Below are 21,867 nucleotides of genomic sequence, written 5' to 3'. Positions count from 1 at the left end.
GCCTCCTTTTCTCCCAGGTCTCCCCGCCCTGCACTCTCCTAGTCATTTTTCCTGGGAACTCTTCCTAAGCCACTTGCACATGGATTCTCCTCTCAGGTTCAGTGTCTGGGAGCCCAACCTAAGACACTGAACAAGTGCTTAATAAGGAGCAAAAATCAGTATTCTCTCTATAAATTGTCATTTCAATCCCACGTCCTAGAGGTCATAATTTGGGTAAATTTTTTTGTGGAAGGTATACATAGACAAATACAGCTTACTTGAAAAGTTCAAAGAAATGCTACTCCACAATTTCTGACCTAGAAGAGTGGGAGAAGAAAACTCATCGCAAGTAAACAGACCAGATAAAAAGTAAAGTCTCCTATGTCAAGGCCACATTTTTCTCTATCAAAACATACTGAAATTACCATCATTAATAAAGATCATTCTTTTAAAAGGATGACTGGAATGTTCTTTTAAAATGAAGAAATGCCAATCTGCATTAGTCTTACATAAAGATTCCTCTGAGCAAAGAGGTAATTACAGCCTGACAGATGACTAAAATAGCCTTGATTCTGTGTTTCTTTTTCAATCCAGAGGTGGGCAGATACCACCCTGGTGACTCTGAATTACAGCTTATAAAACTTGAAGAAAAAAAATTCGATCTATCAAACCACAATGTTTAGACTGTGCAAGGCTAGCAACTACCCTTCCTTCCTCCTCACTATCCTTTAAGCAAATGAGAACTCTAAGTTTTCTTCTCCAATGGTAATGGTTAGAACCCCTTCTTGTGGTGACAATGGTGCTGCCTGGTTTCTGCCTGGTCAGCCATATGGTTCTCAACTCGTTTTACTTGGCATCCATATTTGACCCTGGGCTCTGCTATTTACTGGCTGTGCGACTCTGGGAAAATACTACACTTCCTTGAGCCTCTATAACCTCATTTATAAAATGAAGAAAACCCTTTCTGTTAGTCTACCATTTTGTGAAGGTGAGCGGTACCCATTACACACATACATTAATCATGGAAGAACATAAAACATGAAAATAATAGTGGCAGAGGCAACGTTTTCAGTGGATAAAATATTTCCCACACTGCTTTATAAATAGGTACTTTACTTTGCAGGAAGTCAATTTTTAAAATCTAGGCTTTGTTTGATGTCCACAAATGTAAAATTCTCAACATTTAAACTTTATGTAACAAATTACACATGCATCATAAAAAAAAGGTCTGCTATTCACTTCCAAGGAAAAAAGGGAATGCTTTGTTTTGAACAGAATGGCTATATTTTATTTTTCCATAATATATGACTATTCCTTTATTTAAAAAAGCAGGATTTCATCCGAGCCTGTGAGAATTACCATTTGTTTATATTTGTCTACTAGGACTGCAAGCGAATTACTTAAGTCAAAGTGCTACTTGACCATAAGAGATACTGAATATTTATAAGTAGTTCTTCAGATTTAAAACTTTTTGATAAAATCTGTAGCCATTGCAGGATTATAGGGAGTTGGTAAAATAGTTTTTTAATATCTCTGAGTTCTCCCATAACAAGAGAGAAAGCAACTAGGACAGCAAAGCCAAAAACCCACGGACAACATCCCCAGCAATACTAGGTGGTGACATATCCCCTGAAACACCAAAATAGGAGCTGGTAGAGACAAACTGCCAACAGCATCTATGTGGAGAGAAATAGAGGGAAGGAAATGGGGCTTTGATGACTCGGAGATCAGAGAGACCCCATCATTGCCCATAAGTCCTCACAAAAAGTAGAAGAGCTCCATCCAGGGAAAGCAAGCTTCAGGCATCCATCATAAGCAGAGAGACCGGTGCCAAGGCAGAGTGGTCAGGCACCAGCACACACTTCCCTGTGTAACTGCCACTCTGATGGTGAAAGGGTGACAGGTAGCATCTGCACTGGCTCTGTTCTGACAAGGTGGATGTAGCACATCTATCCAAAACCGGGGGGAGAAAGAGGGATGCTTACGAAGAGCAGAGGTAGGTAACTGCATGCCTTATAGGTATTAATATGCATTGTGAGCATAAAGATATTAGTCCAAGCCAAATGTTCAGGGAGAGAGCAAAAAGGACAAAGAGATTACTTAGCTAATTTTAATAATGTTCACAGTAGGAAACTAGCCAGAAACTTTGAAAAGGTGGGGAAGCGGGGGGAGGGGAACAGAGCGATTACATAAAGACATTAGTCTAATGACAACCACTAGAACAAAAGTATACCTCTTCCTAATCACTGTGTGTGTGTGTGTGTGTGTGTGTGTGTGTGTCTGTGTGTGTGTAAACATGATGATATGATGCAGTGATCAGTAAGATATTGATTTATGGGAAAAAAGCAAAGTGAATAAAAGTGTGTCTAGTTTCCTACTATTTCTAAGAATGGAGAGGGATTGGAGTATGTGCTCGTATTAAACAATGGAAGAATGAGCCATAAAATAAAATGTAAAAATAAGTGTTATATATGTGGGAGGAAATAGGGAGGAGAGGACAGAGACAGAATTTATACTTCTTTGAATATACAGTTTGTAGATTTGACTTGGGAATTATGGAAATATACATAATTATGAAACACAGTTAAATAAAATCCCTAAAAATTGCTTGCGAAATGAAATAAAGAGCCCGTGTATGCAGTGGGTGGCACGGTTGTAGTTATACATGATTTTAAAACAAAATTAAACAAAAGAGCCATCCCTAACAATTGTAAGTAAATAAAATAATTGCACTTATGAATCCAGTTAGAGGCTGAATGACAGAGAGGAACTTCCCAAGTGATTCTCAAACAGTAATTTGAACATCCTTGTAGGATATGCCATAGAGACAAACAGAACTGCAATAAAAATATTTTAAAATGTGTTCCATAGTCATGTGATTTGTGGCAGTGTTCTCATTCTGAGGCTGGTGTGTGTGTAGTGTGGGATAAAGTTGAGAAATTACAACGGGGTCAGTGAGAATTGGAATATACAGTTCGAGTAAAAGGAAATAAAGACTTAAGATAGATGAGGTTACATAAAATCTGTTTGTTCTGAATTTGAATCAGACATATTGGGATGAGCTCATGATGTATTTTATGTTTTAAAAATGAACACAAGTATCTTAGTTCTGTCCTTATCAATGAGCACACTAGCATTCAGATTACTAAATACCATCTCCTACTAGAACGGATGAGGAGCAACAAAGAAACAAGCTAATCCTTAAGCATCTATCTGGTCTTATCAAAAGTTCGACACTAACAGAGATTATTAGCGTCATGTCGAGAGGACTCAATAGCCCTCTAGAATTGGTTCCCACTTACTAAAGATGAGACAAATTGAGCTTCAACAACAATAATAATATCAATGGATTTAAATCATTAAACATACTTAAATCCGTGGTTCATAATGACACTTAAAAAGAACCCCTCTTTTGGGGGGAATGCCAATGAAACAACTCATAGTTTTGAGAACTGGTTTTGAAAAGTGGTAAGTAAAGAGACAGAAGCAAATATGTGTCCTGCCTTTCTCATGAACTGTTCTTCAGGGTAATCAAATTGTTTCTCTTTATTAGCCATTCAGCTAATAATTGAAGAAGAAATGACAGAATTAGAGTATCACTTCTCTGCAATCATTAACAAATTGATAGGTCTTGGCAAATGTTATCAATAGTTGCTCACATCACAGAAACAGACAAAACCAGGTGTCATGCACCTCTGGAGGATAAAGCACGTGGCATGCTCCATAACAGAGTGGATCAGAGACTTAGAGGGCATACAGGAGGACATGTGACATGGCATCCAGGGATGCAGTTAGAAAAATGTAGGCCCAGGGCACATACGTTTCTTTAAATATAAATAAATTGTTCTGAAAGATAATAAAAAAGAGATGGAAGGAGAAACTATAGATTAAAACAATCTTCAAAGACACGACAACAAATCACAGTACATGGACTTTGTATGTATCTCGATTCAAATACACTGCAACAAGAAATTATTTCATGAGACCATGGAAGATATCGGAATACTGACTCAATACTTGGTAATATTCAGAAAATATTGTTAATTTATAAGGTGCAATAATGCTATTGTGGAATTTTACTTTTTATAAAGAATACTTACTCCTTAGAGCTATACAAGGTGTGATCACAAAATATGGTGAATGTTTAAATAAAAAAATGTACTATAGTAAAAGACGCATTGCTATTCATCCCCCTCAAAATACTCCCCCCTCACTTCAAACACACTTATCCCTCTATTCTTGCCACTTTCTGAAGCAGTTCTGGAAGTCCTCTTTCGTAAGTGTCTTTAGTTGCACTGTCATGGCTGCCCTGATGTACTGCATCATTTTGACTTTGGAGAACAGCCAGAAGTCTCATGGTGCCTGATTCGGTGAATAAGGTGAATAAGGACACACCGTGATGTTTTTATTTAACAGAAATTGCCGTATACCAGAAGCGATGTGTGATACAGAGCATTGTCGGGATGGAGGAGGATTTACAGCACACTTTAAAATACACCTTCTCTCAACCATAGCTCACACCCGACTAATTGCACCGAAGAAGCTGAAACTTGTCACACACTGTTACTAAGGTTTCATGTACCGTTTCCCATATTGAAGATCCCTGCCTTTCTGTTGGATGACTCTCGGCAGCAGCAGTCACCGTATTTTGTGATCACAATGGAAACGCTCCGTGTCACACATCGCTTCTGGTATGTGATTTCTGTCCAATAAAAACATTCTGGTCCACCTTATTCACCGGATCTGGCACCATGAGCCTTTTGGCTCTTCCCCAAAGTCAAAATGACCATGAAAGGTCAACGTTTTGAATCGATTCAGGACATCGAAGCAGCCACGACAGTGCAATTCGGGAAAGAGGACTTCCAGAACTGCTGTGGCAAGAATGATGGGATGGATAAGTGTGTTCGAAGTAAGAGGGAGTATTTTAAGAGGGATTAATGGCAATGTGTCTTTTACTGTAATAATTTTTTTTTATTTAAACATTCACCATATTGTTTGATCATACCTCATATACTGAATTATTACTGATGACAGAATGTGATGTCTGAGGTTTGCTTCAGTGTCATCAAAGGGTGGGGAAGTAACTTGGGTATGACTGGCCATGAGCTGATGACTGTTGAAGCTGGGTGATGTGAACATAGTTTGACTATGCTGTTCTCTACACTTACAATCCTGTTCAAAATTTTCCATAATAAAATGCTTCCAAAAAAACCTGAAGCCATCAGCGACCAGATGTAGTAGCAGTTGTTTCCTTGGCTTGACCATTCTTTTAGTAATGGCCCACAGATTTCCTTTGCAGAACCAACCAATTCAAGTGTGGCTGTCCCATCTCCATCACATGATACAGACCTGGCTCCGCCCCCTGCACAGCCCACGTCCTGGGTGGCAGTGATATGTTTAGGAGTGGACAATCACCATACTGGGCTAGTCAAAGCCCTGTCTAGGAAGTCTGGTTAGATTTAGTGGAAAATGTTGGTCTTTCACTCACTTAGATTGTTAAGCTGGTATCATGCAAGCCAAGAACTCTGGTTTAGTCTTAACACTACTTGGAGAGAGCTCTCCTGAAAAAGAAGCCAGTACAGGAAAGTGGGCCAAGTTGAGATGGAGGGCGAAGTGTTCCTGGTACTATAGGGTCTCAACACTGGCGTCCCCTCATGCCTGCCAAGCTCCACCCACATCCTTCTGAGTTCAACCAGCCAGTAGACTCATTTTTTGTTTTTTCTTGTTTAAGCCACACTTTGAATTATCTTTCACTTCTGCCTGAAAGGCTCTTACTAATCACAGCTATGCTCCTTTTAAGACATACTGTATATTGAGGGCTCATGGGAGGGACTTACTTCATGGAGAAAAGAAACAAATTACAGGGGAAGGCTACTTTTAAGGGCCTCCTACATATTGTATTACTTTGCCAAATAATGGAAACCAGTACTCACAGTGCATAAGAAACACAATTCATGCAGGAAATTAAAGGGTGAGAAATATGCATGTTTTTTTTTAAATCTTCTCACTTTTAGAAGCTTTTTCCAAACTTGGCATTTTTTATTATAAATCTCAAGAGAGGTTTTCTTTGTTATTGTGTTTGGCTATTCAATTTTGAAATTACTAAGCTCCAAGTTACCCAGAAACCCTGAAGTGCTCTATCAGAAAGAACATTCCAAATGTTATTTCTAGAATTCAGAGGGAACTGATACTGCTGATTGGATTCAATGAAGAACAGTCTGTTCCACCTCTAATATCCTTGATTTAACATTAAATATAAATGAAAACGCCCTGGGGTAGAGTTTCAGAGTGTGTGATGAAAATTCAGCTCTGACATGCCTCTTGTAAAAATCCAAGACAGCTCAGCCCACAAAGCAATCCGATTTATTAGACACAGAGATGTAAACTGTTTTGTGTATAAAAATATAAACAGAACTGCAGCAAGGAGCTAAAAGGGAGAGAAGGATGTTTAACAGTGATTGAGGGAACATGGGGGAAAAATAACGAATCTTTTGTTTTCTGGGTCCTTTATTACTTGATCGAGAATTGGTAATGAATCTTGACTGGGTTGTTTAAGTTGGAAATACTCAAACTACAAAAAAGCAAAGGCGCTGACATAAATGAATTTTTATTTGGAATAATAATATATTACAATTGCTTCTGTCTGAATGACAAGAGCCACAATTTTTTTTGTACTTTTCTGTTTAAACATATGTCCCACATGGAGGACATGAATCTATATTTGATCTTTTAAGTTATCAAATGGCTTATTAACTGATTCTTAATGTCTATACGTGGTGGCATATAATTCGACACACTTAATAAGGACTGATTTAAAATATGCTGAATACTAATAAGCAAAGATGTTGAAATAAGTGAACTCTTATTTGGACCAAGACCTATTTGATAGACATCAGCTCATATGTTTGTATGTAGAATCAAAACGTATCTCAGAGTGGACAAATGGCACTAAAGAAAGTCACAATTTCTTTGCTTCTGCATTTTGTGTGCACATTACAAAAAGACTATGCAGTGTAAAAATTTTTACTCCATAATACTAGTTATAAGAAATATCCCATTTTTTAATACTTCTATATAACGTATCTCTCCTCTGAGCTCTTGCCCAGTTGGCTGGTGGGAAATATATTCACGGGTATGTCTTGAGAGATGTCCCCTCTTACCAAAGTCATGTGAGGGTCCTGGGGCTGTTACTCAGCTCTCACCATTCAGGAAATTTCCTCTGGTGGCTAACTCACACCAGCCACTGCTGACTGGCCCACTCAGTGTCTAAGGGTCCCTTCAACATCAGGTGGTGGCATGGCGTAAGAGAAAGTTCATACCACAGATGGACACTGGGTTGACTTCCTGGCTTCATCAAATATTGCTCCACTGACCTTGAGCAAATTACAGAACTCACTAGCACAGTATAGAGACTTGCATACAGTTAGCACTTATCTAATCCTGTTTCCTTAACTGTAAATTAGTCCAATTACCCCCAATCACAGAGATTTGCTAGGATTTGGTGTATGTGACCCAGAGGAGGGCTTGGTAAATGGTGGCTGTTTCCCTTTTCCTTTTTAAAAAATTCAGATCAAGTGCCTCTTCCAGCAGTTTCTGTTTGCATGAAAAAAAACAAGGTAGCAAAAGAGTGGCAAGGGAGTACAAAATCTCTACATCTTACTTGTTCAAAGAATCCTTTTCTGCCTCGTCCTACAGATTTATAAGCCAATTCATTTTTATAGATTCTATTTATAACTAAGATCCACTCTTACCATTTAGTTTATGAACACGGGTCTCTGCTACCACACCATCTGGGTTCCCAGCAGGGAGAGGGAGGATCTTGGTAATTGCTACCTCCCTGCTCCCTGCCCCGTTGCCTGGGAACAGGGACAGGACTTGCCTCATTACCTCCCTCCTCTCTTCTCAACATCTCAGGGATATTCTGCCATCTTGGAACATTCCCACCCACTGGGGAACCATTCATCTGCAGGAATTTGAAAACTGTACCCTCGTGAAAAAAAGGTGAGATGTGTCTACTACTTATAACAGTACACTTAAGCTGGAAAAGTTTCATGACAGTCATCTCCAGTGGTCCTCAATGGTGTGGGGGCATCCCCAATGATTGGGGAGCACCACCAGGACTTAGCAGGTGGGGTCACAGATGCTAAATGTCCTTCCGTACATGGACACACCTGCACTCTGGAGAATGGGCTCACACAGAATGCCTATAGTCCCCGCATCCTAACCTTTTGGGGGATGAGGACTCTAAAGCTGTTACATGCCCTACCTGACAGAGCTGGCTGGGAGATGCCTGGTGTGGACCTATGACCTTCTCTTCCCCAGATGCAGGTCTCACTATCACACTCTCTGCCTCTTAACCACAGGAAGGGAGCATAGGGACATTACATAGCTTGGATACTGACTCAGGAAAGGGGGAGGATGTTTTTCTGCAAGTTCACATGTAAATGATGCACGTGAGGCATAAATACAGCCCTTACAAGCCCAGACAAAAGGGCAGTAAACACTGCATTTTCCCAGAGGGAAGAGAGGTGACTGAATTTAATGTCGAACTAGAGGTCATCTTAAGTGTGGGCATAAATGTAACTCTAGTTATGTTGGGTATATGACCTGACACTGCATTCAGGCATGGGGGCAGGTCAATTCCATGTACCAAATATCTCATTTCAAATCTTTGAGCCGAGTCTAAGGTGATGTCAAGAGGCTGACCACTGTGAAGTCAGTAGAAGCGAGGCAAATAGAGATAATACAGTGAATGATACCGATGGAGCAATGAAGAAGTTTGGAACACACGACGTGTCAAGGCTAAAATCAACACACATGCAAAAGCACGAGACAAGTGATGGACCGGCTTCTGGCACAGTGTCTGAAAAGGTTATCAGCTCATTTAGATTTGATTAAAAAATAATAAAATAAATTGTACGTAATCTTTGTAAAGGTGGGGTAGTATGACATTCACTTTTAGGGTTCTTTCTGCAAACATTTCTTTTCAATTTCATGCTTAGCACTGCACTAGGCACAAAGGCTAGCATAATGAATAATATAGGATCTGTGCAGAGACTGGCTATGTGCTTTGCAAACCCGCTCCCTCCCCCATCTGGGCACACAGCTGGACTACACTTAGCTTCCGGTACAAGGAGAGTCACCCATGTGGTTGGCTTCTTGCCAAAGAAAGGTGAGTGGGAGTGCTGTACACCCCTTGGATGCCTGGCCCAGAAAACCTTCCACGTGCCTTTCCAGCCTCTTCCCCTTCTGCAGTTTGACAGGGACAAACAGGAAGCTATGCATTGAAGACAGCAGAGCTGCCAAACGGGGAGGGTCTGGGTTGGCTCCCTGTATTTATGCCCTGACGGAGAGCTGTCCACCAATCAGGAGCAGCCCTTGCGGACTTTCTGTGATTGACAACACCCATTGCGGGTTTGTTACAGCAGCTGGTGCTATCCTAATCATGGTGTTATTCTATCATTAAGAACCACACAGACTTGTGACAAAAATAGACAAATTTGTAAGTAATTGTAACATTGTGTGGTACAGATTATAATAAAGCTGTGTATACATTTCAGTGGGTCAAGATATGGGAGCTATTAACTTCGAGGGTGATCAGGGAGGATGAAGGAAAGCGTAACAAAAGTTTGTGATTTTTATTTCCTTTTTTTTTCTTTCCAAAAAGGATTTTAGATGGCCAGAGTTCAGAATATTTGCTTTATCTTTATTAGTTTTGCTAGGGAAAAAAAAGCCTAGCACCCTCAGCTTCATGTCTTTGCCTCTATGTCCTATTATCTTCAGATCAGCTCTCTTGAACTTTCATTGGTTTAAGTCAAGGGTGGCCAACAACAGCCTGTGGGCTACAGCTCCTGTTTTTATAAATAAAGTTTTATTGGAACACAGCCATACCCATTGGTTTACATATTATTTATGGCTACGTATGTGCTACAATAGCAGCATCGAGTTGTTGTGACAGAGAGCACACGGCCTGCAAAGCCTAAAATATTTACTCTCTGGTCCTTTGCAGAAAAAGTTTTCTGACCCCTGATTTATATCATCCCTCACTTAATCTCAGCCTCAGCAGGGCACATGCCAGTAGCCCCTGAATCTTTCTACACCCCCTTCACCCATATGACAACACTGAAATCACTCTTGTTCCAGCCACTGCCTTATCACACTGCTGCACACCTGTGTTGACCCAAGTCAATTTCACTGACAATCCCTGCTGGGTTCTAGCGCCCCAGGGGTGAACCCTGGCTACTTTTGCAAACCCTGAGTTTCAGGGCTTTTTAATCATTCCCCAAGTTATCTTCATGCTAAAAGACGAGATTTCTACCCAGGTTCCTCTCTGGCTTTGAGTACCAGGGTTTGTGCTCCAATCCTCTACTCTGCAACTTCAAGAGCGGTAATGACATCTGGCACAAGCATGACCTAACTGATTACGAGTTACAAAGTTCTCTCACATACATTATCTCATTCAATCCTTAGATAAAGGCTTAGAAGTGTAAAATTCCTACCTCCATTTACAGACTAGGAGACCAAGACCCTGCAAGGAAAGCAATTTGCTCACAATCATCAGCTATGGTGATGATGCTGACCTCGATGGAGACAGCAACTCCCATTTATTAAGACCTTCTCATGTGCTCTTACTCTGCTAAGAGTTTTCCTCACTGTTGTTTATCTAATCCTTACAACTGTGTGCGGTAGGTCTTCATTTTATAGATCAAGAAACTGAGGATTATGTAAATTGTCTTTCCCTAAGGTCACACACAGCTAATCCATTGCAGAGGTAGGATTTGAATTCATATTTTTCTGATTTCTATGCCACATGTCTTTTCATCGAGTAGCAGGATAATGTTTTGAAATATTCACTGATGTTCCCCTCCCACCCCCACACCCCCATTTCTTTGCTCGGTTTGATCAGGTCTTTCTTTGCTCCTTTGATCAGACAGACCACACAACACTTATCACCTCAGGACAGCGTTGTTATAGAAGTAAAGAAATAGCTAGGTCCTAGGAACGAAGAGTAAAAACTATAGGCTAGGAAAGATATTCAATAAATCAGAGTAAAACTTCCTTCTCTCCAGAATGGGGACTTGTCAGAGGATGGGGAGACGGAGTGTGTTTTAAGGTATGTAGAAGAGCACTGACTTGTGGTTACCTGGGAAAGAGCAGGCATGGCCCCTCTCTTTTCAGAAGCTGGTCCTCCAGGAAGAATTAATTGGGAACCCCCAAAGAGCTGTGTGGAATTAAAGAGCACAGCAACCTGTGCCTTCTTTCCTAGTCAAAATCCTAGGAAAGTGACAAGATCCCGGAGGGAATTAGCCCTAGAAATTATCTTATGTCCCAGCACAACTCAGAAAGGGCAAGTGCACCCAAGATGACAAAGAAGTGGCTAAGGAAGGGCTGACAGTGGTGAACAAGGGATGACACAGTAGCTTCCTGCCTACGTGAGTGATCAAAGGCAGATCAGATGGGTACAAAGACACCTCAGGTACTCCTACTGAGATGAATGATGTGGCCAAAAGGTGGGTGTACTTCGCCTCTCCCAACACTTCCTCCCATTGAACCGACCTCCCTTAAATGTAGACTCAGTACTGTGGAAAATGGAATGAGATTCTTGCCCACTCTACCCGCCATGTTGTTTGTAAAAGTAGGCTCTGCCTTTGAGCTCTTGGATCCCTTCTACTAGCATCTCTAGGAAATGATATATATTAAGTCCTCAGGATGTTCTGACCACAGGCTCAAAAATATATATATTTTTTGTCTTTTCAGCTACTTATAGAAAGGGCATGGAATAATTTATAAATTTTTAGCTCTAAAGGATTAATAGAATATCGCATAAGGCCAATAATTATCTTCTTCCATTGTTTTTCTTAATACAAGCAAGATGTTAAGACATTCAGTAGTGTCAACCATATGAGATCATTGAAAAGTTGCCCTCATTTAAAATTTTTTCTAGTTCTTCAATCTTCAACATCCATTTTCCACACATGAGTTGCATAAAAGCATCGACAGTAATGGAGAGATTTAATGAAAGAGTGGGAGATGGTCATTAATGAAATCTAAGGGACATTAAAATAATCTGGATGAAGCCATTTTTCTTATTAATTTTCATAATTATATGTCATTATACCCTTAATGAACAATGGACTCAAATCCCCTTTTCCATTTTATTCTTATTAGAATGTGTTTTCCCACATAGTCCATTTTCTAGAATCGCTGACCTCTTTCTCCCCAGGCTCTGTAATTTGCAATTGTCAGAAAACGTGTACACGGCAAGTGTGTATTAGGTGAGACCACAATTTGTAGTGTCAGCATGCCACGAGGATGTTCTTTTGTGTTTTCACTGAAATTGCTTGCTGGTCTTACCATAATAAGGCCTTATTATATCATACATCATCATGCATATTTTATATGCTGGATGCTCGGTAGATGTTCTTTGCTTTGTTATTTTACTAAAGCAGCACCGTTATGCATCCAAGCCCAGCTGAAATTAGACAGGAAGGTGACCTTCCTAATATATTCTTTTGCAGACACAGTAGCCCTGGAACATGATCTGACTTGACTTTCTATTATAATTCTGATGAGGAGGGACTCATAAAAAGACAGACATGCTGAGATCTAATTTTTAGATGGGTCCCTTCTAAATGGCTTATTTTGCCCTTGTTAATCTTGCCAATCTCCCACCAACTGCAACAGGCAGGTAATCCTGAGCACTTCCTACTAAAATCAAGGCAATTGCTTGGCAAACCTGGGATAGAAGACAGGCTAGGTGCATATAATCCCCAAATGGAAGTGTCCATGGGGTGTGGGTGCTAGAACCCAAGTTCTAGAGCCCGCTTACAGCTCTGTTGTTTGCTGGGCCTACCAAGTGAGGACTTGACACGCCCAACAGTCAGGCTTGTCCCCTTTGGACCACCACGCCCCAGTAATTTGGACTGGTTTTCTTCCACTCCCACTGCACGCTTCCCTCCTTGCCCTGAGCAAGTGCTTCAACCTCTGTCAGCCTCAGTTTCCCCTCTGTCATTTGGGTACAATAAACAGTACTTGCTCACGGGGCTGTTGAGAGGAATAAAGATGATGAGCAGGTCAAGAGCATTCACTCAGGAGCCGACTGGGTTTCACTCCACCTCTTACTAGCTATGGGATGTCGGGCATGTCCCTTAACCTTTCTGTGCCTCGGTTTCCTCATCTTTAAATTAGAGGTACATTGTACCCATTCACCATGGTGAGGACTGAATGAGTTAACATACAAAAAATACTCAGGACAGGGCATAGTAAGCACCATGAAAGTGTTAGCTGCTCTTAATATTAAGGAATGGAGGTGTTTAGCAGGAGGGTTAACATATAATAAGGATCTAATACATGTTAACATGTCAATAAAGTGACCCCTAAAAGTTATCCACAAAGCCTTGACCTTGATTGTGTCAGTGAGCTGGCTCACTTCTTTTGTAGGAATGTACGTGTTCCAGGAAGGCACGAATCCTCCTTTTGAGCATTCTTGTTAGAATTACTGGAATAATCTCCCTGGTTTAAAGGGGAATTTGTATATTGGTTGGCATGTGTTTATATGTATTAGTTACTTAGGTAACAGGAATGTCACTAAAAATTAGGGGTTTTGTCCTTTGTGAATTAAAGTAATGACTAGTCATTTATCACCTGTTCTTATTTCTTATTACAGTTACTTTCTTATCATGTCTGCTCCCCAGAAATGCTGCCTACGCCCAGGGTATTAGCATAGAAGTGCAGATAGATGTGGGCAACCTTCTATAGATGTGGCCATCGCTATGGCACTGCCCACTAATGAGATCAGCAGGAATAATGAACTCAGGTAATGAGAGAAGACAGCTGGAGGGACAGTTAGCTGCTCTAGTGCAGAGGATGGGAGAAGGAGAACTCGTTTCCAGTTTGACCCTTGTGCCTTCTTACTATGGGGTGAGCAGCCCTCAGCTTCCACTGCTCTGTTGGAAAGGGGTAAGACTGAACTGTTCACATCCTTGCCTCTTCAATGCTACCTTCTGATAGAGACAAAGGGAGAGGAAAGGAGCCAGCACATTCAATCTCCTGCCAGGGCTCTAAAATGGAGATTGGCACCGGGGGAGTCAAGGAACATTCTGATGTTATAAGCAAAATTTTGTGTACGTGTGGATTTTTCTGGGTGGGGGGATAAGTCTGTGGTATTTATCAGATTTGCAAATGGATCTCTCATCCCCAAAAGACTAGTGCCTCCAGTCTAACACGAACCAGGAGATTTCTGTCGCCACCTTGAAGGGGCAACTGAGGAAGAGCAGAAGCAAATTTTGAGGTTGTGGATCAGGACAGTCACCTGGATGATGGATATTACTGTACCTGCAGGTTGGAAAGTGAGTGAGTATCCATCAGGAGGGACTGGGGTTTCCAGGGACAAAGGAAAGATCTAGTTTACAACTGCCTCTCCATGCATAAACCTGCCCTTCCCCTCAAGACCAATGGCTACCCTTTACACTATATTTAGCCACTATATATTTACCACTATACCACTGCATTTATTCACATCCCCTCCATCCCCACCAAACATTCCTACTGAACACCATCCTCCCCCTGAGCACATCATAAATATAGTGTAATTAATTAGAAGTCTCCTCCTTGGGGGCAGGAATGACGTCTTAGTTACATATCTCTAGTGCCCTACGTGACATTTCCTACCTAGTTAATGCTCAATAACTGTTTAAGTCAATACATTTAATTGGGCTGGCTAGTCTTGGGAGATGGGGCATGCCTCATAACATCTATGAGTGATTATACCCCATCATTTTTTAAAATAAAATTTTAGAGACTGTCTTAAGTTAATTTGTCTAATTGTGAAAAGCCAAGGGAAATTATCCTTGGATACTTCCAAAGAAGAAAGCTATGGTAATTTGCAAAGGGCATCAGCTCTTCAAAGATTTTGCTCTTCGACCACTGGAAAGTGTGAGCTAGAGTTAAGAACTGAGAAAACTATGAGATGAACGGAACTTGTCTAATTTCAGTGCAACAATTATAGCTCTTTTTTGAGGATACATGAAAAAAACCCAACTGTGGTTACTATAGCAGTAAATTGGCCTCCAAGAAACTCTTTCATTTTCTCAAGAAAAAAATTATAAATTTCTATAATAAAGCAATCAAATAAGAAAAATAATCCACAAAGAAACACAAATGTATCTGGAAACAAAAAATGATCCATGAGCAAATGCTGCAATGGGAGAAAAAAAGAACAAAACAAGACTAAAGCACTTAGGCAAGTAAATGGATGCCAATTTTTAAAGAGAGGATTTTACAGTGTTATTAAAATGATGAGTGTTTTTCCGAATTTCCTTAGTGACTAAGGAAATGGGATATTTTATTAAACAGAAAGGGAATTCATCTTGTGTAAGATATAGACATTAGAACACGTATCGGCTGTGAAGCCCAATAAAAAAGATTATTTTATAAGAGCTAAATTTCTAGGTTAGTACACATATGGCAGACAGATGACTAAACTGATGGGAAGGCACAGGAAATTTTTCTTCCATGAACTTTTTCATTAGTGAGAAATACATTATTTCAAAATTCTGGTTTAATGAATTTGAAGGTATCAGTGACAATAAGAACTCGGCAACCAGCTGCATTTCATCTCTGTGAATTGCACTGTGTCATTGTACTTGGATTGATTTGCTTAAAGTGAAGTACCTTGGTACTTTCAGGAAGATAAACTTATTGCCCTGAGATTAAAAGGGAGTATGTTTTAGGATTACATGTTCACTGTCTCAATAGCATCCAGGGCCTATGTGTTTTTATCACTAGCAAACTCCTTTAAATCTGAACAACTTCCCCAAGCGTCCAATGTGGGGGCTTGTCTGTTTTAAGGAGGTCCAACTTGAACAGGCATCACTAATCAGAGTAGTGTAGACTGTAAGTTCCCCAAAGGCTGGGCTTTGTCTCATCCATCCCTCTGTAGCGGGTGCCTAGCTCTGTGTCCTGCGCTTAGTAGGAGACTAACGAATGTTTTCTGAGGCACGGATTCATTAGGTCACATTCAAATGTGCAGAATGTAGAGCTGAAGGAGGGCTGGGGGAAACCATCTAAACCTGTAGTTTTTGAAGAGTGCTCTTCAGAGCCCACTCAGTCCCTCAACGCATTGTTATTGAGCACCTCCTATGAGCCATGCATGGGCACATGGCAGGGGACAGCACAGACAAAGTCTCTTTTCTCATGGAATTTAGAATCCAGGCCCCCTGATTCGACAACAAGCTACATTCCAGATTTAAACTGTGTCCTTGTGACCTATGCCTGAGACACTGGCAAAGTGACACTTAGACCACATTGTAAAGTGAGCTGCAAACAAGTGGGATCCCCCAGAACTTTCTAGGAGGAGGCACAGTGTGATCAGCTTCTACCAGCCACCACCTCCTCCTCTTCTTCCCAGCCTACATAAGAAAGCCAGCAAGGGTGCGACAGAGCACTGTGGCCTTGGCAGCATGGCTGTGATCTGGTGAGAGTTTACTTCCTCCGCTCTGTGATGAGGTCAAGTGGACCTCTTGAACACTAGCTGGTCTTGCTAGGGGCTTATCCGAGAGATTTGGTCGGGAAAACTAGAAGCAAGAGGGTGAAAGCGCCTGAGCCAGACCTCCCATGTATGTTACTGTGCGGTGGCATGGCTCCTCAGGGGGCCCCCTCTCTCCTGCCACCAAATAACTCACATACAAGTTTCACAGGAGAACCAGCATGCAGCTACCGGTGACACCAAGGGATTCACCAGCCAATGCTAGTCAGAGAGGCAGCCACTGTCCCCCAAGAGAGGGCTCTAACTATGGGCAGTGATGCAAGAAGCCCTCAGCTTTGTCTCTCCTAATCCCCTCCCAACCTCCAGCCCAGAGAAGCCAGGCCTTGAGAAGGCAAAGAAAGTTTTATGGACCTGAAGTATTTCATGACATTTAAAAAGCATGCACGTTTTCCATTTCAATCCATTTGTTATTGAGCAATCCACAATCTCTTTACCAAGTATGTGGGAATCTTGCAGTGATCACAACCCCCGTTTGAGAGAAATTCTGTGTGCATATTATGCGAGTTTTTAGTCTAATTTGGCTTAACCAAAGAAAATGCAATCAGTGACCTTACTATCTCCTAAAGCAAGGCTTGGCACACTTTTTCTGTAAAGGGCCACAGAATAAATATTTCAGTCTTTGCGGGCCACAGGTCTTTGGTGCAAGTATTCACCTCTGCCATTGTAGGGAGGAAGCATTCTTAGACAATATGCAAATGACTGGCTGTGGCTGTTTTCCAATAAAACTTTATTTGTGGACTCTGAAATTTGAATTTCATATGATTTTCATGTGTTGCAAAATATTCTTCTTTTATTTTTTCCAACCCTTCAAAAATGGTAAAAGCCATTCTTAGCTCATGGGCTGTGCAAAACAGGTGGCAGGCTGGATCTGGGCTGCGAGCTGCCATTTGCTACCCCTCTTTTAATTGGTTCATTTACTCAACAAATATTCACTGAGCTTCATTACATATGAAGTCCTACAGACACTTTTGTTTACAGAGATACCATTTTCTTCCTCAATGCATTAAACCAGAAGGAAAAAAACAAAATCTTTCTAAATGCCCCTGGAAGGATTGCTAGGAAATGATCACACTTTTAGATAGCATTTTCTCCATCTTTGTCCTGCAGCAGGCAATTCAGTCACAGCGAATACAAACACAGATATTTTATGTCCTCTATCATCCTCTAGGCATAGAAATCAATAGGACTGATCACAGAGGCGTGTGCCTAGGGGAAAACAAAATGACTGTGTGACCTGCCATCAGGCCCAAACATGGCACTCCAGGATGCCAACTCATAAGGCTCATAGCCAGCCTGGATGAGGTATGTTCCCGCTGACACCCACACACATGTCAAGAGAAAAGCAGTTCCAAACAATAACATTGCAGTTCCCTCCAAGGGCTCGAAAATATGAAGTCACTCCCGATTCCTGTATTCCTGGTCCACAGGAAGATTGGAGGCGCTCCCAGGTGTCACTCCCCATACCGGGTGAATCTGACATGAGCCTCAGCGCTGGCTCCTGTATAGAAATACCCTTGCAGATTTGGATGACAGGCACGCCTTTGCAGCCAGCTGTGAAGGTTCCATTATGTTAGGCCTGGGCTAAAGCAGGGTGACCAACCGTTCTGGGACTGAGGGGTTTCCCAGGATGTGAGCCTCTCCATGCTAAAACGGGGACTGCTGGCCACCGTACTAGTCGGCCCCCTCTATTTCTATTTCTCTATCTTCTCACCCTGCTCCAAGTTCTTCCAAGGATGCAGGACCGTCCAACACTTCTCTGTGAAGCAGAAGCTCAACTAGGCTCGGGAAAGAACTTTCTGCGGAAAACCCCAGAAATACTCCACTTAATGCCTCTCCCAAAGTACAGATGTACTTTTTGCTATGAGAGAGCAGACATGGTGGAAGATCCCCTTCTCAGTTTAAAGTGTTCGGATGCGTGAACACCTTCATATAATAGGCACGGCTTCATTTGGAAAAGTTCTGAAGACCCCTTTTGTCCTAAATACACTGAGCGAGTGTAACTCCAGGAGGCTTCTGAGGAGATTCTTGACCTAATATTTTAACATCAAATAAAACATATTTTCTGGTGCCCCATTAAGAACATCACATAACAAATTATTTACATCTATAATAAAACTAAACCAATCAACCAAGCACATTTTAAACTGTCCTATGCTTGACCTAATTATCCTTTTGCTTCAGTTGATGATTTCAAAACTCACTAATGAATCACTCAGTCAAGTATGAAAAACCAGTGAACTGTATGTTTTTGTATCTGTGGGACTATGTATATAAAATTACTCATGACTTAATCTAAATTCAGGTATTGCATTTTGATTTTCTTGGTTATGGAATATCAATGTGGCAGTAATTTTGGAAGGAAAAGAAAGCACAACTTTTGGATATAGTGATGGAAATAAGACTTGCCTCATATGTGGGATATAAAACTGAAAGCAATAAAGGAATAAGACAAACAAACAAAAACTCATAGACACAGACAATAGTTTAGTGGTTACCAGAGGGTAAGGGGGTGGGGGGTGGGAGATGAGGGTAAGGGGGATCAGATATATGGTGATGGAAGGAGAACTGACTCTGGGTGGTGAGCACACAATGCAATATATAGATAGTGTAGCACAGAAATGTACACCTGAAATCTATGTAATTTTACTAACAATTGTCACCCCAATAAATATAATTTAAGAAGTCAAAAAACATTTCAGCTTTAGTCTATGCAACCTGAACGCTAACACAGAGTGAGCAATTAAATGTTTTGTGTTCATGTGTCTTTTATTAGAGGTCAGCGTCACCAGCATTTTCAAGGTGAATGTGTGGGCTTGTGTTTCTACCCTAAACTGGCCCCCAGGAAGCCCTGCCGCTGCTGGAAGAGGCCCTGGTGCTGTGCAGCAGCTTTCTGGGCAGGACAGGGCACGGAGATTGAGTCACCCACCTGACCAGGTCGATGACCCGCTCCCTCGGGGCAGCGCTGACCGGTTCATCGTTAATCGTTACGATCTGATCTCCTGGGATCAGCTTTCCTTCCGAGGGGCCACCTGGAGACAAATAAGAGTGAAGCGTGGTGAGACCATTGCTAATCCATCGGCAGCCTCCTTTCCGGGTCATGATATACTGTGAGCAAATGGAGCTATCGGCAAAAACAAAAGCCAACCCAACCTGGGTGTCTGCTACATCCGTGCTCCTCAACCCTGGCAGCACATTAGAAAGAACTGGAGGGGCTGGACAAGGCCATGGTTCTGGCTAAACCCGGGCCAACTAAATCTGAACCTTTGGAGGTGGGACTCAGGCAGCAACATTTCTCTAAAATTTCCCAGGCGAGATTGAGACTCAGCGGCCTGGCAGCGCTTCTCACTTCAATGGGCACATGAGTCACCCGGGGACCTTGTTAGCCTGCAGACGGATTCAGTAGGTGGGGAGGAGTGTGAACTGAGGATGCATTTGTGACAAACTCCCAGGGGCTGTGCACGCTACTGGCCCACTGACCAAACTCTGAGTATCGAGGCCTGTAGAAGACGGTATTCCTCCAACAGGTAGCCAAAACAGTCGTGTTGATGCCCTACAGCCAAAGCTGCAACAACCTGGGCACACCTGGCACAGAACAAAGTTGCTTTTATTTACCCACTGCGACTAAGGAGAGCGCATGCTGTGGGGAACTGGAAGACCACCCAATCAGAGGGTGCCAGGGAGGACTTCTAGGGCTTGGCCTGTACTATGTGCTTTGGGGAGGGTTCAAAGAAGTGGGAGTTTGCTCTCAGGAAGTTGGGGCAATTCTAGCTGAGCATCTTCATAATCCTTGTCTGGAAGGTGGGAGGAAAGAAGTAGAGCTAAAGCTGGGACTGGTAAAGGAATAGCAGTCACTCGTATCAGGCTGTTAGGTCATTCTGTCGCGTGGACTGACTGTGCTTGCATGTGTCGGGGCTCACACATGATTCCAGAGGACTCTTATTTGGTCCTGATCCATCATGGTCACAGCTTTTCTCTTTCAGTTGTTTTTCCAAGGAGGAGGTAGGGAACTAATATTTGTGGAACATCTATTATGCACCGGGCAATTGTCTAAATGCTTTGCCTAGTAACCTCACTGAATACTGTAATCCCTTCTATATAATGAGATAACCGAGGCTCAACACAGGCTAAAGAATTGGCTGGAAGGATAGGTCTGGGTCTCAGCTTAGGTCTGTGGACTCTTCCAAGTTCAGAGAGGCCAACATCTCTTTTGAACTTGCACCTATAATTCAAAAGCTGGTCACCACCAGGTCTCCTGACATATAAATTTAAAGCTATAGCTGCATGAAGCACACATCTATATGAAATAAAACCTGTAAACAAATACTTCGATTATCTAGAATACCCGCACATGTCTAATGAACTTACTTTCTAATTAATGATATGGTGCTATAATTTTAACTTTACTTCCAGAGGTCTGTCACTGGGTAATAGGAGCAGCTGAAATATTATTGCTTCAAATATTGTCACTATTACTGTATTTAGAAATTGAAATGAACACTTCAGATCCAGAATATGGAACTCAAAGTAATTCAGTTGTTTTCCACCCACCTAGACACTTGGTATATGTGTCATTCAAGCTGGAGCATAAACTTATCTTCTTTCTTGGGAGTGGGGGGGGGACCTTAACACGGTCCCATATCAATGATAAAAAATATTCATTTCAAGATGTGGGAACTAAGAGTCAGTATTTGCACACATAAGGAGTTCTGAAAATCACTTGGGAGACTTTTTATAACTGTTGGGTAATGTGCAAGCCATCAGTCCAATTCAGTCAAACAAATGGTTAGAAATCAAATGCTGGTCAAAGACAGAAAGTTTTTCAAAACAATTATTTCGGTGATGAGTGTTAATGACTCTGATGAGAAAAGCACTTGCCAATTAACAGGACATACTCTTAACATTTGACCTATTTTTTTAATCAAATGGAAATATTCTTGTTTAATCAAGTGACTTGAATCAAAAATTCTAGAGATAGCAACATATAGTTCCTTCCAAAATATGAAGTAGTGGCACATATCAGAATTGTCTCATGCCCTTTAGTCTGAAGGCTGGGTTGTCTGGTATAGAAAATCTGGTCACGTCGCTGAAATCACTAGGGACTTCAGTAGAGTCATTTTTATGACAGACACAGTTTATTTGACCAGAATTTTCACTCATAAAAATGACTGGAAATGGTACTCTTTGACCTCTGTTTTCACTTTTTTATACTCTTCTCAAAATTGTCGAACAGTGGGTGTTAGCATTTGAAGCTAAGGAGAGTTGAGGACAGGGAAGGGAAGAGGTGGAAGGAACAGTGAGGCAATACAAGAAATTGAAAAGCAAGACTTGAAATCTCCAGTCAG

The 21,867-nt window shown here is 41.5% G+C and overlaps 1 protein-coding gene across 4 annotated transcripts in view; it reads right to left on the bottom strand.

Moving 5' to 3' along the window:
- The window catches only part of FRMPD4 (FERM and PDZ domain containing 4), a 742,584-nt gene that overhangs the window by 75,872 nt on the left and 644,845 nt on the right, over window positions 1–21,867 (bottom strand). For all 4 annotated transcript variants that reach the window (XM_074324291.2, XM_019746300.3, XM_019746299.3 and 1 more), the window contains one exon: window positions 19,452–19,554. In XM_074324291.2, coding sequence (XP_074180392.2) covers window positions 19,452–19,554 — 103 coding nt within the window. The remainder of the gene's footprint in view (window positions 1–19,451; window positions 19,555–21,867) is intronic.

The sequence above is a fragment of the Rhinolophus sinicus genome, chromosome 18, assembly GCF_057876585.1.
Source record: "Rhinolophus sinicus isolate RSI-liver-muscle chromosome 18, RSI-T2T, whole genome shotgun sequence".
In the NCBI taxonomy this organism is placed as follows: Eukaryota; Metazoa; Chordata; class Mammalia; order Chiroptera; family Rhinolophidae; genus Rhinolophus; species Rhinolophus sinicus.
Note: the sequence above shows the minus strand (reverse complement) of the source record. Positions and strands in the feature narration are given on the sequence as shown.